Here is a 16,020-nt window from a genome sequence, read left to right on the forward strand (position 1 = left end):
ATACATTTTTCTGGCAGTCGTACGCTCAATTTAGTCCATGACTGTATGTTCTGTTGTACACAGGCCATTTGTCAATGTGTCACAGAAATTATTTTACAGTTATTGCATCTTATGTACATAAGAAGAAGAATTTTACTAAAATAAAACGTCAATGCATATATCCAGCGAATTTCAAGCAGAAAAATAAGACGCAAAAAATGAGGAAGTATAAACCACTTGTTTGCATTTGTAATTTGAGTGACCAAATCCTCAAACCGCTTCAGATAAGTTCTTTTTTTGGATTTTGACAGCGTGTCATCAACGACATTGTTTCGTATCGTTCGCGTCATAACACTCCAATTGTAATCGAAACAAGACGGCTGTCTCGAAAGTGAAAGTAAATCCTTTTTGATTACGTTCGAGTTGAATGAGTGAATGAATGAATGGTGCGATCGAAAAAGAAAGAACAAATCGATCGAATGCATGGATTCACTATATGTGACTTATTGTGTCATCGAGTTCATAAATCATTTCTTAATTGTTCATAAAAATATATAGACATTTGAGTATATAATGTTTCAATTCTGAAGTCTCGAGTTCACAATTGCTGCAACTTTTTTTCTTTCCTTCAAATTTACAACTCTTGTGAGCACTATCCCTATTCTCTCGGCCAATTTTTCCACCAAAAACAATTTAATTAAACCATTCATTGTCGTATATGCATATTTATTAAGATTAAAAAAAAAAGTTTTAAACACAAATTTCATAATGTGAGACAAAAAATATTCTTTCCCATCGAAAACAAACAAACATTCAATCATTTCAATACTTTGAATAAGTACACAAAACATAAAAAATGAATTTATTAATTATTCGTTTGTTCTGTGTTTTTATTATACGATATTTCTAAATCCAAATCAAAAAAAAAAAACCAACGGCAATATTATCATGTTCCATTTCTAGAAGTTCTGTTCGAAATATCAGCAATGTTATCATCACCATTTTTTCTAACTATTTATTTTTCTTATTGTTGCTCATTTCCCTTATGACTTGACAGTTTTCCATCTTCTTTAGCTTTCTTTCTTCGATCAAACATATAAATAGTTCAATCAATTTCGTTATGTACGACATTCAGCTGATCAAGATCAAGATAATACAAAAAAAAAATAAATGATAAAATACGGAAAGTAAAGTTTTAGTGTACAATGAGGTATAATAGGGAAAATTTGTAAGTTATTTCTTCTTCTCCTTTTGAATAAATTTCCCTGTGCCTATGTACCAGTTTCTAATCATCATTGTTTAGTTATTGTGTGTTTCTTAGTACCTCTTTTCCGGAATGACACGACATTTTGCGTGTATTATGAGTTAAAAGAGATGGATGAGAACGATGCCCATGACAAATAACAATCAACAACTCAATGATGAACCAAAACAGAGCCTTACTTTGAACTTTCTTTTAAATCTGTGCTATTTGGCGTTTTTTGCCACAAAAATGGTACTTTTTTCTCCTTACATACTCTTTAGTATAAATGTCGATGTAAATTTTACAAAACAAAACTAGGTAGTAATTTTTCAATGTTCAGCTTGATTACAATATTTTTGATGTTGTTGTTAACTTCTCTGTTGTAAAACAAAAAAGAGCCGTCGAAAAAAGCGGAGAAGATTCATAATGTATGTATGTTTATTTTGAAATATTTGCAGTTTTCAGCGTTTAGTTTTTCGAAGCTGCACCCAGAATACGCAGAATGTACAAGAAAATGTTGATGATGTCCAAAAATAGCTGAAAAAATCAATAAAAAAATACAAATTAAATTTAATTCCAATAAATTCATTGACAATAATATACCGTTATTGCACCGAGTATGTATTCCTCAGGGCTCATTGAGAACTTGTGATTACCACCCATAATCAATTGAGTATCATCTGTTGAGTGAAATTCAAATTCAAATGTAAATGTTACTTGTCAAACGGCAGTTTTGATTTGTCAACCCGTCCGTATGCGAACGGTGCAGTGCGACTGCTTCTCCTTCTTAACTAACACATCTATACATATAAGTCGCCATATTGGTTATAATGTTCACAAATGGCACGCAATACACTGTATACATTTTCAATATGGTCGCGCCCATTGTGTACGACAGTGTGAAGAAGAAGAAGCAGTATTATAAGAAACTGTGTATGGGTTTACATAGGGATGTGTCAACCACTTCGAGTATGACGTCCCCTCATTTTAGTTTGTATCAAGACACAAAGGTAAAAAAGAGAAGAAGTAAAACTTACGGATCAAATAAGCACAGAAGAGCAAAGCACCAATTGAAGAAAAAACCAGTTCGGCAACGTGATTGCGCCAGAACATCATCAGAAAACTGGTTAGAATCATCAACCAAAGTGCGGCGAACAGAACGCCTCCCAACATCGTAAAGTCCCATTTCGTTTGGAAAGCAAACACTGTAAGCGCAATCACGACGACGGCGGTAAGTCCAACTGCAATCATTACCTAAAAATTGCAATTCGGTGCAAAGTGGGCAAATGAGCGAAATGTACATTTTAATTGAATTAAAGAAAAACATGTATGTACCGTGTCCGGAGGATAGTTTATGGTGGCCATTCCGACCATAATTGATTCACCGATCGTAAACAGCGATAAAAAGATCATATTGGTGGGAGATGTACGTCGCACACCTTCACAACAACTCAATGTGATTATCGTAACGAACACTAAGATGAGGGTAACTGGAAACAGCCATCCAATATTTTTTATCGCAAAATGTTTGGTACCATCATGATGAACGCATGCCATGACGACGAGAAAAGTGAAAAGTAGTTGTACCTAAAACCAAATTTATTCCATGACAGATTAGTAGAGAATCGTTCAAAAGCAGCTTCAATTCATTTACCGATAGAATGGAGTACACTTTACGGATGAACCCCCGACGAATAGTCTCCGTGTTGAATTGGAAACCTTTGACAATTGGATCGGTGTCATGAATCGGCACGTGCATATCTGCTGGAGGTGGAGGCATATTGGTCGATGCATATCCGTACGGAGCGAAACCTGCTTGTGGTGGATAGGCAGCCTGTGGAGGTTGTTGAGCTCCGGCTGCTTTGCTGTCCATGCCATACGGCACTTGCATATTTGGTGGTGGTGCATATGGTTTGTCTATAAAAAAAAAGTTGACACAAAAAGAAAAGGATTCCAAATTACTATTGGTTTTCACTTTGAAACTGAGCAAAACCAATTTGTTTTTCGTCTCAAAATAGAATTGAAATCGGTTTGTTGTTTCCGATAAAAAGTGAAGCCAACGTTTCAAAACATGAAATAAACTTGGTTTTTCATAGGTTTCGAGCGATAATTATGCATTTTGTACATTTACATTAACATGGTCAATAAACGGTACTTCTGCTCATCGTGTGATGAGTCACTGTTTTTTCGTATCTTTCATAATCAAATAGACGATTCTACTGATAAAACACATTTCATCCGAAGCCGCCCAATTCAAATAACACACGAATCATTGGAACTGAATATGTTTATTAATTATGTGATAGTATGAAATCATAATTAAATATGAACAACAACAAAAATACACACACTGATACTAGTGTGGTTCTTATATGAAAGAAAGATTGCGGAAAATGGTGAAATCAATCGAGATTAGAAAGCATCCGCTATATTTGAACATTCAATAACTGTTCCATTCAGCTATAGATCGAAAAAAAAAATTGCAATGAATCTACGCGTAAAATGGAGGATTATTCCAAGTTATTTTTAGATATTCGCATTGGAGATACGGATTTCGAAGAAACGGAATATCAAATGCCATTGGCAGTGATACAGAGAAAACAAAAAAACAGTAACTAGGATACAAATTGATTGTAGATCGACAATTCTTACCAGACATTGTTTTTATTTTTTACAAAATTCTACAAATATAAAAAAAATTCAGATGTATTGTTTTCTTCTTGTGAAATTCCAACAAAACGAGACAGTGGACAAACTATTTGAATCGACATGCAATTTAAAAAAATTTGGAGTAAAACAATTCGACACTTGTCAAAATGGAAATTATACTAAGCGAAATGTATTCGTCTAGCGTCAATATGTTTGTATTGTGGTATTTACTGCTTCTGTTCATAGAGTTAGACGTGTCTCGTTGCGTTCAACGCACACGACCCTCAATTTTATGCAGTTTCTATTTGTTTTTTTTTACTCCAATTTCACGTGTAGATGGCGTTTTTCCATTGGGATTTTAATCCGATTTTGTTCCTGCGATGCAGGTATTTTGTATTCTTTGAAATTTTAATCGATAATTGACTATTTACATTCCGAATTGTGGATAAAAATGCAAAAAAATAGAAAAAAATCAAACAAATTGTAATAGAAGATTTAATTTCAGATTTATTTAATCGAGAATTCGCATATGCAACGGCATCTGTTGGAAACGAATCGCAAACATTCGCCCAAAACACGAACAGAACACACAAAATTGGCGCGAATTCCCATTCAATAGTTGACAATCATTGTGTTTCGTATTGTTTTTTTTTCTTGTGGTGCCGCTCCATCGAATTGAAATCAAATTTCAAAGTGTATTTTATCAAACATTTCTATTGTAATTTTTATGTGAGCTAGGAAGAATAAATTGTGAATTTTAAAATGCCATACAAAAGATCATGCTTGCGATACGCACACACGAATGGTCAATCACATTGTTGCTACACTGAGAACGGAGAGTAAGAAAAAAAAATTGCAATGTTTTTCTGATTCGACCCATGTAACTACATTCGAATATTGTTCTAAAACATTCATTGATCATTTGCATTCGCAGGCATGTGATAACAACTGGATCTGATGGTGACATTCGCATTTGGAACGGTGTGGATGATGATGATCCCAACACACAATGCGTCGGCGAATTCATTTTGTATCATGCCTATTACGAGCAGCGCATCCTCACATCCACCGATTTGAACACCGTACAAGCCTACACATATCCCGAATACAATCGTGATGGCACCGAATTTCGTTTCACCGCCCCAGTGACTTGCATCAAAGTCAGCGCCAAGGTATGCTCGCCACACACAATCACTGAAAACCCACAGGAAATTTGTATTTGAATACTTTCTCAATTATCACCTGCAGTATTTGGCCGCTTGTTCAGAAGATATGACCATCAAAGTGACTCCAAGAGACAAATCCATTGAACCCTTTGAATTAACCGAGCATACGGGCCCTGTTTTACGTATTGACCTCAGCTCAAATGGATTGTTAGCGTCTAGTTCCGGCGATGGAACCATCAAAATCTGGAATTTAGAGGAGAAAAAGTGCATTAAAACCATTTCTGGCTTCGATAAAATCAAAAGCTATCAGATTACACAAGTATATGGTATGCTTTTGATGAAAACTTTGTGCATTGAAAAACAAAATGATGAAATTGAGGTTTTAATGAATAATTTTCTTTCTTCTTTGAAAACCACACAGTTACACCATCTTTTGAGCCCAAAAATGGTAAATTCATGGCATACAATCACAATAAAAACATTGTTATTGTTGACACACAAAATTGGGCTGTGAAAAAAACGCTGACTGATGAACAGGTATCAATTTTTGCTGTCTTTTCATTTTGTTTATTGCTGATTAGGAGCAAAAAACAAACAAATAACAACAGATTCGAAATATGTGTTCGACCATTTGTAAAACTCCTTTCTTCCCACATCTCGATCAGACCAAGTCGAATTACAGTGTGTGTTCGTATTCAAAATGCGGAAAATACATAGCGGCTGGCGGTGAGAATGGTGAGTTTTCGGTGTGGGACATCGATGCGAACAAAATAATTGAAGAGGACAAATTTGGTGATAACGAAGCGCAATGTATTACGGCCATCGATTGGAATCCAAACAATAACGGCGAATTTGCATTCACTGATAACACCGGCCAGTTTGGATTGATTGAAAGCATTACGGATCATGATGACAACATTATTGACCGCGATGAAATCGAGAATGGAATGGATGAAGACATTGATTATGGCGATAGTAAGTATAGCCTGACATCTGATCGTCTTCGGTTACCTTTCATAAACTAATTGTTATTGATTGTGTATTTCTTGTGATTTTGTCGAAAATCAGTTGAGTTCCCCGACGATCCAGAGGATACGGACAATGAAAACTGTGTGTCATTGGAAAAGCTAAAAAATGAAACGATGAAATTGAAAACGGTTGACGATGAAATCGACGAATTTCTGGAAGGTGCGTCGATAAAAACGGGGAATGATGTGAATGATGAAAAAAGCGATGGTCGCAACACTGCAGCTGGCCATTATGCAAGGACATATGACTTGCAACCGCCATTTCAACCAGGTGAAACACCAAAGAATTTGGAACATCGTTATATGGTATGGAATCATGTTGGTATCGTGCGCGCTCACTTAACTCCCACCGAGAATTCAATTGAAGTTGAATTCCATGATGCGAGCATCCACCATGGCCTGCACATGGTGAATCACTTGAATCACACAATGGCCAGCTTGAGTTCATCAGTTCTTGCACTATGTAATGAAACGCCCAGCAAGTTGGTGTGTATCATTTTGGGTGGTTCTGGTGGTAGTCGCGAATGGTCAATGTCAATGCCAAATTGTGAGGAGATCCTTTGTGTCGCCGCTTCAACAAAATTGGTTGTCGTTGCTACCGATGCACGATTCTTGCGCTTATTCAGTGCAATGGGGACACAGCGAGAGATTGTATCATTGCCCGGCCCAGTTGTTGCGCTTGCCACACATGACGATCGCATTGTGGTGGCCTATCACAGCTCCGCTGCAACGGAAGATCAACACATTTCAATGATGCTCATTCAAACGATTGGCCTTAGTTTGCGATGTCGCGAATTCAAAGTTGCACTAACACAAAATTCCAAACTCACTTGGCTTGGCTTCTCCGACAAAGGGTCACCCGTGACATGTGACACAATGGGAATGCTTCGTATGTTTTCGATTCGATCGAATCATTGGATTCCCATATGTGACACCAGTCTACACTCAAAAGGTGCGTCAGACAATCATTTCATCATCGAAGTGTCGGAATCATCACAAATTGTCTGCGCGATTTTATGCCGTGGTTCAATGTATCCGCTTACAACGCCAAAGCCAATGGTCTCCGAATTGAAAATGCAAATGCCCGTTTGCGATATCGAAGCCGAACAATCACAATTCGAAGAAACATTGGTGCGTAATAGCAGTTTCAATGTGGATGAATCGGATAAAAACATAAAGGAAATCGCCATCAAATTATTCGCGGTAAGTTAGAGGGGGACAAACCACACATTCCGAAATTATTCATTAATTCATCATTTCGTTTTTGAATTGGACAAAATTAGAATAAAAAATATCGTTCAATTTTCGTTCAAAGATTGCCTGTCGGTCAGAGTACGAGCCACGTGCCAAGGAACTTATCGAGATGATTGCCCTGCCATCACTTCTGACGCTGGCTATTAAGTATGCAAGCAAATTGGGTCGTATTCATCTGGCCGAAAAATTGGGTGAACTTCTGCCACAATTTGAAGAACAAGAAAAAGAACGGGAAAAATATGATGAAAATGAAGCAGCCAGCGAATTACTCTTGAGCACGCCAACTGCACAAAGTCTTATTCGCTCAAATCAAGGAAAGAATTCAACTCCATCTGTTGTGCCGGTATGTTGCGTTGTTTTGCACCTTTCACACCGTTTCAATAATGGTAATATACTTCTCTTTTCGAATGATTTCTACAACAGAAACCACTCTCAATAAGTCAACTGAAGAGAAACCCATTCAAGAAGACACCGACCAGTGCTGGTAAGGCGGTATCAAATGCTTTCAAACACTTAACTGACACCGCTATTGGATTTGATTCGCAAGAGACACCAGATCTGGACTTTGAATCGACATCAGAAAGTATACAAGATACACAATATACAGAGAAGGAGAATCTGAACATAGAAAATAACACACCAAAGGCTACGGTATGTATTGTTTTCATTTTATTCCATGTAAGTTAACTAATGCGTTGCAAAATTCACACAAATTTCAGGGAACTCGGCCTCCGTTTGTGGAATTTTATAATGAACACCGAGCCGAATTCGAAAGAGACAATCCAGATGTTACACCGGCTGTGCTCACAAAAATCGCAATGAACAAATACAAGCAAATATATCCAAGCAAATCAAATGGAACACCCAGTGGTGCGAGCAACAACGATGACGCAAACATATCGAATGGTCTTAGTGCCAAGCGGAAAATCAACACCGATGACAATGAGCGATCTGGTATCGCAAAATTGGCTAGATTCAGTTTCAAAAAGCAATAAGCACTGCCACAATTTCATCATTACACATAGCTTCATGGATTTTGTCGATAGTTAAGCATTTATTTAATAATTTTGAACTTTAATTGAAACATTCACACACATTCTAAATACGAATTAATGAAAAACAAAATGAATAAAATGCACGTCTAGGACCAAACTAATTTATACTGTGAAATAGAAGAGCTGTTTTTTTTTCTTACTGGGTATTGAAGCGAGTGAGTAGATTTGAATGTGTATTTTAAGGGTTTGTTCAATCGATTTGAAAAATAAAGCAGAAACGGCATGCAATATTGAACCCTATCACCATTGACAGTACGGTCGAATTTGACATGTGAACGTGTTGTTGGAGGCAATATTCATGTGATTTGACGGTTAAATGTCAATGTCTGACGTTGAATACTTTCCCACAAAACCGTGTACCTAAAGTTAAACGTCACCAAAACATAAATATATCCTACCGAATTTTCGTTCTTAATTTTCAGTTTTGAGTGTCGATTTTCAATGTTTTAAATAAACCAAAGAGTTTAGACTTTTTGTTTCATCTGTCAAAAGTTGCAGAGTTCACCATTTATGCCATTGTTTTGTTTTATTTCGTGTACACACAATCCATGTGTGTCGTGCTTTAGTCATCGCAAAATCATTTGAATCATCTGGATTTTGAGTGGATATAAATCGTTTTGGATTAGCTCATTTTGAGTCGAATTTCAACGTAGGAAAAAATGAAAGATGTAGCGAAAAATGTGATTGAACGAATAAATCGAGACGTTGGCACAGACATCAAAAATTTATACCATTGCAAAGATATCATCAGCGAATATGCGAAACGCGTTGGCGAAATTGAAGCCGAGGTGAGTATGATGTTGTTGTTTTTTTTGGGGGTATTTGTCTATATTTGCGCAATTTATTATTTAATCTATTCCCTGGTTTTCGTTATTCAGCTGTTGGTCGAAGGCAATGGAATACCGTCGACCATTAAATCGGCGTTGGCCCAATGCCGCGAATCGCACGAAATCATCCAATTGGAAACCGCCAAAATCGATCAATTCCAAGAGAAACTTTCGACAAAATTGGACCGGTATCATGGGATTTTAGAAGGGATTACCAAGCAATTAGAAAAAATTCGAAGTTTACAGCATTTGGTAGAGTATTTTAGAATTTTAAAGGACATACAAGAAGTTAGGTACGTGAAAATGTGTGCATTTTTTACTCACTTCAGCACCAATCGATCATTCATGATTCATTTGCATTATTTTATATTACAGTAAAAGTTTATCCACGCATATTAAGGATGACCAAAAATCAATCGGTTTGTATTTATCACTCTATGGCGGCAACGATTCAGCGAATAGTATTATCGGTCGGCTGGAAAATGTTGAAGCTCAAAACCTAAGATCTTATGCAGAACGTACAGCTATTTATTGGTATGAAATACTGAAAGAAAAACTCTCAAAGTAAGTGTATGAATTACTAAACCTGTCTATTGTTTAGTCAAAAAATGAATTCCATTTTTATGGCTTTTATTCAGATTCATTTTGTTTATTGTTATTGTTATCGATGTCAGTTTTCACTGTGTTTGTGCTATTGCCATTTCAGAGACTTTGAATCGGTGCTAAATATTATCAAGTGGCCATATTTGGGTGCAGCATCAACGGAACTAATCAATCCAACAAAGGACTCACTAAATAAATTGATGTCTGCAGCTGAATATCTATTTTTGGTGTGTAAATTGTTCAAAAAAGTGGTCAAGTGTCCAATAGAATCAAGTTTGCATTTTGTTTTGGATTCAAATGGTCTCATTTATGACGTTTGAATGAACTTTCATGTGTTTTTTCTTCTCTAAATAGTTACAATCGCCGGATGAAAGAAGCGATTCATTTATATCAATAACACCTTCGATTCTATGCCAGCCACTAAGCACACCTGTTGGACTGCTTGTGAAACCATTCCGACAGAGGTAAGACAATCAATTCAGTTTAGTTACAAAGTCCATAAATACACGAAGTATGTTCTGTTTTATTTAGATTTTTGTATCATTTTTCTGGTCCACGGCAAACTAATCGACTGGATAAGCCCGAATGGTTCTATACACAGATTTTGATTTGGGCGAGAGATAATCATATATTTGTTGGGACACACATCCAGCCAGCATTGAATCTTGCTGGTCATTCGGACATCAATATTCGGGTAGAAAATTAAACCGCTCCTCAGCCGTACCAAAATAAGACCCATCAAAATGTCAATTTAATGTATTTTCAAATCCGTAGCTGGAGTTTGTTCGTGGTCTTGTGCAATTGGCCGTCGAGAAAATGTGCAGTGACATTGATGAAATCGTTGAGAATGATGGTCTATTTTCACACTTAATCGATGAAACATTGGCATTTGAACAAGAAGTGCGTGATACACTTGGATATCCGAGCAGCTATTGCAGTGCAATAACAGTGATAACACAAGCAAAGTACCTAACCAAATGGCTGGCTATTGAAGAGCAATGTGAGTTGCATCATTTGAAAAGACCATTTTTTCGCTTTGCATTCGCAAAGATGTATATTTTTGATATTTCCCCCCCACCCCCATAGTCACATCCGACAAAATGGATGCAATTCTATCGCAATCATCAGCCTGGTCGTTTATTGATCCGAGCAATTTGGAGGAATTAAAAATTCCACGATGTGCCGATCAATTTATCCGTTTATTGGATGCAATTTGTGAACGCTACTGTAATTTACCTCAGCCCGGTCATCAGTTACAATTTTTGAATTTGCAGCTCGAACTGATTGAAAGCTTTCGACGTCGACTGGTTCAATTGCACAGCAATCCAGATAATGGAGTCACTACAACCATGGTTTTGAATGCTATCAATTACACAAATTCAGTGCTCCGCGAATGGGGCGAGAATGTGGTAAGTTTTTTTGTTAGCTACCTTTAGCTGTCGATCGATCGATTTATTTCAAGTTTGATAACATTTTGAGCCTGCCACAATGCGGCTTGCATTTCCCTTAGATTCCATATTCGTTTCGATCGTATGATTTATCTTAATTAATTTGAAAATAAATTACCTCCAATTTAAGCATTATCTTCATTTGTATGCTGCCTTGTTTGGTCCGCACACTGACGAAATTAATTCGGTGTTTGATAAAGTGGTCGATGACCTGGAGCAATGGCAACGAAGTTTGGTGAAAGAGCTCACATCGAAGCTGGTTGACGAGATAAAGGCAAAGTCAATGGCCTATCGTCATGACAACTGGATTTCGATGTCTGATCACAATGCATTGGAGCCGTTCATGTTGTCATCAACAGCTGGCGAAATGTTCCAGGTAAATTAATTTGCTTTCTATTTTTAAGTTTTATCAATTAATCTTTTTACGAGCTTTGGTGTGACAATCAATTTCCGTACCAAAATGCTATTCGGAAGTCGTCGGTTGGTGATTTATTCTACCAAACAAATCGCTTATAAATGTGAGATGAGACACAGAACAAGATGTGACCAGATCAACACCCATTTATTATTATCAACGAAAAGTTCGACAATATTGTTTCACACTCTATTATTATCTTGGCTTCATTTATTTTATACCAACGTAAACCAAAACAAAACAAAAAAGATAATATTACACTTGATTTCATTGTTTTCCATCTCTTTTCATTTTATAAATCGACACGCTTAATGGAATACCAACAACGGGCGAAAAATATGCATACATAATTCGCGCAACCAAACAACAGCTAATGGTGACAAGTTTGCATAACCTCGAAACTGAACTTTCGATCAATATCTTCAATATAGCATTGAGATTAATCGCTCATCAATTGGACGACTTTTTCATCGACAGCATGATAATGAATACGAAATTTTCAACCGGCGGTGCATCCCAATTCGACTTCGATATGAATCGCAATCTATTTGCATTATTTGGACAATATGCCAGGCGACCAGATTTGCTATTCAAAAAGTAAGCTTTTTTCTTCTTAATCTACTGTGGTTTTTAATACCGATTTCTGACCTAAGACATAAATTGGATAAATGGTTCTTTTGCTGTTTCCTTTTTAACATATCCGTGCGCTATGAAATAACTTCGAGAATCAATCGAATAACTTGACAATTTGGTTTCGATTTGATAAAAACGCATTGATTAATTTTTACCATAAATGTCAATAAGTTGATCAAACAAGAATATTGTTTGGAATTTTGTTCTACGTGATGTTTTGACCGTAGACACCGTTTCATTTTTTTTCTCTGTTTATTATGTTTTAGGATACATGATGCCTGTAAATTATTAGTCTTACCTTTGGGAAATGCGCTACTGCTCACGGAAACACTGAAAAACGATATCAAAAGCAAAACGGATTCGAAAGAGGCACTAGCGGAAATTGGCGTGGTTAATATTAGCAATTTAATGTCACTGGACATACTCGAGCGACGAAACGATATATGCTCATATTGATGACGTTCTTTAAAATAGTACTCACACTGACGCTGCTGCTGCTATCATTCCATTTGTTTTGATTATGCCTTCACTTGGACTGTCAATATGTCTTAACCGTTTCTCTCTTCCCTCTCTCTCTCTTGTTCATTTTATTTTTTGTACAGAAACCGATCGCATGCAAAAAGTGTTGAATAAATTATTTTCCAATTAATTTAAAGCCGTTTTTTTTCGAATGCAAATCAATTGAGTGGTTTGTTTATACGTCTGCGGAAACCCAGACCGGACTTTTAAATGCACGAAAGCGTTTGTTTTTTTCCTCTTCTGTGTGTACCGAATGGGTCGTCTCTGTCAAAATTGTAATTCTTCAGAACAATTTGTGAATCATCGGGTAAATAGTATTTCAAATGAAAAAGCGAATAGTTAGTTTTGGAATGAAATTATTTATTCCTTAGATAATTTTTATAGATTAATAATTTATTATCGACATAAAGCACATTCATTCCCTCTTATCTGTCATTTTATCTATCTTTTGTGTGTATATTTTTGTGTCGTAGCTATAATTCATGCCAAAATTCAATAAATCAATGATTTTATTCAATAGTGATTGCAGTTTCTGCTCTTAATTTCTACAATTTACTGCTAAATGAAATGTTTGCTACTTGGTTTTTTTCTTCTGTTTTCTAACTTTATCTCAGTTCACAAGCGCACACACAAGCATACAAAAAACCATTAAAAAAAATCACACATTCCTTGCCATGCTTTGCGATCAAAGCACGACTAACGATTACCCTTTTTTTTCCTTACGTTTCGATGAACCGGCCATAATTCATCGGAAACTAACAAATGCACACACTTTTTATTTCTCTCTCGCTAAATCTATAGTCCTAATGATTAGAATTTTTCTGCAGTAACTATAAATTGCCTGGTAAACATTTTTCGGCGGATTTCATATATAAAATAATCAATATACCAATTAAAACACGTATACAAATTAAATAAAAAAATGGTAAATACAATACAATCGCAATAAGGAAGCAATGATTGAAAATTATTCATTGGATGCGCTTTGTTCAGGGTGACAGAACACCCGGCTAATTAAAAAGTAAAAAAAAATCATTGAAAAAAACTGTAATGTTTATTGGAATTTAGCGCGTAAAAATGCACTCATAATCTATGTATTTCGTAAAAGTGGCATCACAATTTACCAAAGCCACAGACAAAATCAACATAAAATTCTTGGTATTTTTTTTACTACAAAAAAAATCAATCCTTGGCGTCAACATTTTTTGTATGCCATACATTTTTCACAATATGCGCCGGTCTGTATTTCCTTAAGTCTAAACGAGAAAAAAAAACATTTGAATTCATAATTTAAATCAATTAAATAATATTGCCATGCATTTTTATAAGTTGGTTTTCCTTTCGATTCGTCTATAAATTACTATGATGTTCCTATTTGGTAATAATATCCCGTCACATTGGCTCTCGGTTCAGAGCCAGTGTCAGGGTTCAGTAACTTGAAGTTTTTGATGATGCGCTTGGCGTCTTCATATTGCCTTTTTTGCAGGGAAAAAAAATTTCCCACCGGTTTTTCGCTTTTTTTTTTGTCTTCAAACACTAAATGGTTTTTGTTCTAAATCTATGGTTTGATTATGGGAGATATTTATAACAGATCAATATCGAATTAAATAATAAAATAGTTTATCCTCCGAATGGTTTGTCAGAGCGTCACCATGCTGCCAAACATACGCTTCCCTCGGCTCAACATCAAACTAAATATCACGACGGTCATCAAAAAGAATGCCAAACTAAAGAATGCCAGCATGAAACGACATCGACATCGAAATTTCTTCTCTTGCTGCATTTTGATGCGTAACTGCTCCGCACGTGGTACGTCCAATGTAAAATCGGTTTCCGGTCGAGTTGACGGCTACAAATGAAATCAAAGGAAAAAAATGAGAAAGATATTAGTTTGATTTTGATGAGAATGCGGAAAATTTGTTTATATAAGTGGTAAAAATATTCTAGGTATTTCCGTATACTGGATAGTGAAAACCTTTTTATTCAACATAGGTATTAGCGCCACTTATTAATTGAGTGGTATATCAAGGCGATCATATAATTCAATCAACATTTCAATTGATTTCGAAGATTTGTGTCTTCGTTATGTCGTTTTAAATCTAAACATAGATACCCTTTCAGATGACTTGGAAATTGGTTTTATCAACGAATTGTTTTTTTTTTAACTATCGGAAGATGTGTGACTTGTGTTGTTTTTGTGTGTGTTTTAGTCAAATTAATATCGCTTCATTAACATAAATAGTCGACTAATATGCATATGATGTGGTGTGTGGAATGCCATTGAATGGCAGGAATGGTTTGGATCACTTTCGTTGTTTTTCCTGAATCATATATGCATTTGAATTGAGTTATGCAAATGGAGCATTTTCATCTGTGTTATTATCGAGGAAGCAATTGCCAAGTTCGATACATAACAATCAAATGTTGAATAGGAAAGACGTCATTATAACATTGTTTAGCGATGAATAAGCGAGACATTGACCTTGCAATAGGTAAAACAAAAATCACCGTTGACATTGATCGTATCACATTGATACGCACAATAAATTAATATGGCATAGTTATTGACAGCAATAAAAACATATTCATGATTATAAAATGTAAAAAAAGCAATGCTATTATGAAAGTTGCATTTGATACGAATGCAAATTCAAACGGTTTTTCGTCTTTCGGCTATTCCATTTCGTTTCGTTCTTTTGTTCCATCAAACAAAAACATCTAAAAAATCACATTAAATTCTCAACTTCGAACTGGCGGATTTTTCTCGCATCACATTTAAGTATGGATTGATTAGGTTTTTAGTGCCATAGCGCTTAAACATCCACGATATCATATCATTATTCGTATTGATTATGTTCGAATACATGAAATTAATGCTTGAAATAATAGCTTTGAACAACGGTATCAAGATAGATGTAGTTTTTTTTCTTCATAAATATGATTTAGATGTGAAACCATTTGATTTCTTCGAGATTTAAACATCATCGAGCTTACCTTCGTATCAGCCGCATCAGGCATAATAATCGAAATGACACCCATTGTTCATTCAATTGAATAAATACATAAATTAAAGACTAACGAAATAAAAATTGTGCTCAAACTCAGTCGATCACTGATCAAACATTTCACTTATTGATTAATTCTTTTGAATTGTAACGTTTTCTGTGTAACAATTGGCACGTTGATCGAGTATTTGTATGA

At 35.7% G+C, this 16,020-nt stretch overlaps 4 protein-coding genes across 6 annotated transcripts in view; 2 read left to right on the top strand and 2 right to left on the bottom strand.

The window, feature by feature from the left end:
* Positions 1–688: 688 nt before the first annotated feature.
* LOC129573904 (protein lifeguard 1-like) lies at positions 689–4,015 on the bottom strand. Its single transcript, XM_055455066.1, has 6 exons — positions 3,875–4,015; positions 2,877–3,139; positions 2,558–2,809; positions 2,260–2,476; positions 1,826–1,902; positions 689–1,759 (listed from the first exon to the last, which is right to left on the bottom strand). Exons 1-6 carry the CDS (start codon positions 3,879–3,881, stop codon positions 1,691–1,693), a joined length of 885 nt encoding a protein of 294 aa, XP_055311041.1. The 5' UTR covers positions 3,882–4,015; the 3' UTR covers positions 689–1,690.
* Positions 2,138–8,489, top strand: LOC129573893 (WD repeat and HMG-box DNA-binding protein 1). The gene is made up of 10 exons (XM_055455040.1): positions 2,138–4,257; positions 4,377–4,710; positions 4,806–5,043; positions 5,120–5,363; positions 5,459–5,574; positions 5,703–6,012; positions 6,106–7,268; positions 7,381–7,662; positions 7,743–7,970; positions 8,039–8,489. Exons 2-10 carry the CDS (start codon positions 4,634–4,636, stop codon positions 8,312–8,314), a joined length of 2,934 nt encoding a protein of 977 aa, XP_055311015.1. The 5' UTR covers positions 2,138–4,257; positions 4,377–4,633; the 3' UTR covers positions 8,315–8,489.
* A 162-nt stretch (positions 8,490–8,651) lies between these two features.
* LOC129573894 (RINT1-like protein) lies at positions 8,652–12,949 on the top strand. The gene is made up of 11 exons (XM_055455041.1): positions 8,652–9,162; positions 9,253–9,494; positions 9,577–9,765; positions 9,908–10,031; positions 10,159–10,268; positions 10,336–10,498; positions 10,579–10,804; positions 10,891–11,213; positions 11,383–11,628; positions 12,038–12,264; positions 12,567–12,949. Exons 1-11 carry the CDS (start codon positions 9,034–9,036, stop codon positions 12,754–12,756), a joined length of 2,169 nt encoding a protein of 722 aa, XP_055311016.1. The 5' UTR covers positions 8,652–9,033; the 3' UTR covers positions 12,757–12,949.
* Positions 12,950–13,158: 209 nt separating this feature from the next.
* Positions 13,159–16,020, bottom strand: part of LOC129573890 (dentin sialophosphoprotein) — a 68,026-nt gene continuing 65,164 nt past the window's right edge. For all 3 annotated transcript variants that reach the window (XM_055455036.1, XM_055455034.1, XM_055455035.1), the window contains exon 6: positions 13,159–14,668. In XM_055455036.1, the coding sequence (XP_055311011.1) occupies positions 14,459–14,668 (210 nt within the window). In that variant the 3' untranslated portion in view covers positions 13,159–14,458. The remainder of the gene's footprint in view (positions 14,669–16,020) is intronic.

Source organism: Sitodiplosis mosellana, unplaced genomic scaffold, assembly GCF_009176505.1.
Source record: "Sitodiplosis mosellana isolate CC-2019 unplaced genomic scaffold, AAFC_SMos_1.0 Smas_scaffold_6150, whole genome shotgun sequence".
Classification (NCBI taxonomy): Eukaryota; Metazoa; Arthropoda; class Insecta; order Diptera; family Cecidomyiidae; genus Sitodiplosis; species Sitodiplosis mosellana.

Excerpts from the sequence above, each read along its gene's own strand:
- LOC129573904 (XM_055455066.1), bottom strand. Across the intron at positions 2,477-2,557 it reads TAAACTATCCTCCGGACACG|GTAATGATTGCAGTTGGACT; the intron begins GTACATACATGT and ends TGCAATTTTTAG. Across the intron at positions 1,903-2,259 it reads CTTCTGTGCTTATTTGATCC|ATGATACTCAATTGATTATG; the intron begins GTAAGTTTTACT and ends TTCACTCAACAG.
- LOC129573894 (XM_055455041.1), top strand. The coding sequence starts at position 9,034 with ATGAAAGATGTAGCGAAAAATGTGATTGAACGAATAAATCGAGACGTT. Across the intron at positions 9,495-9,576 it reads AAGGACATACAAGAAGTTAG|TAAAAGTTTATCCACGCATA; the intron begins GTACGTGAAAAT and ends TTTATATTACAG. Across the intron at positions 9,766-9,907 it reads CTGAAAGAAAAACTCTCAAA|AGACTTTGAATCGGTGCTAA; the intron begins GTAAGTGTATGA and ends TTGCCATTTCAG.
- LOC129573893 (XM_055455040.1), top strand. The coding sequence starts at position 4,634 with ATGCCATACAAAAGATCATGCTTGCGATACGCACACACGAATGGTCAA. Across the intron at positions 5,044-5,119 it reads GCATCAAAGTCAGCGCCAAG|TATTTGGCCGCTTGTTCAGA; the intron begins GTATGCTCGCCA and ends TATCACCTGCAG. Across the intron at positions 5,364-5,458 it reads TCAGATTACACAAGTATATG|TTACACCATCTTTTGAGCCC; the intron begins GTATGCTTTTGA and ends AAAACCACACAG.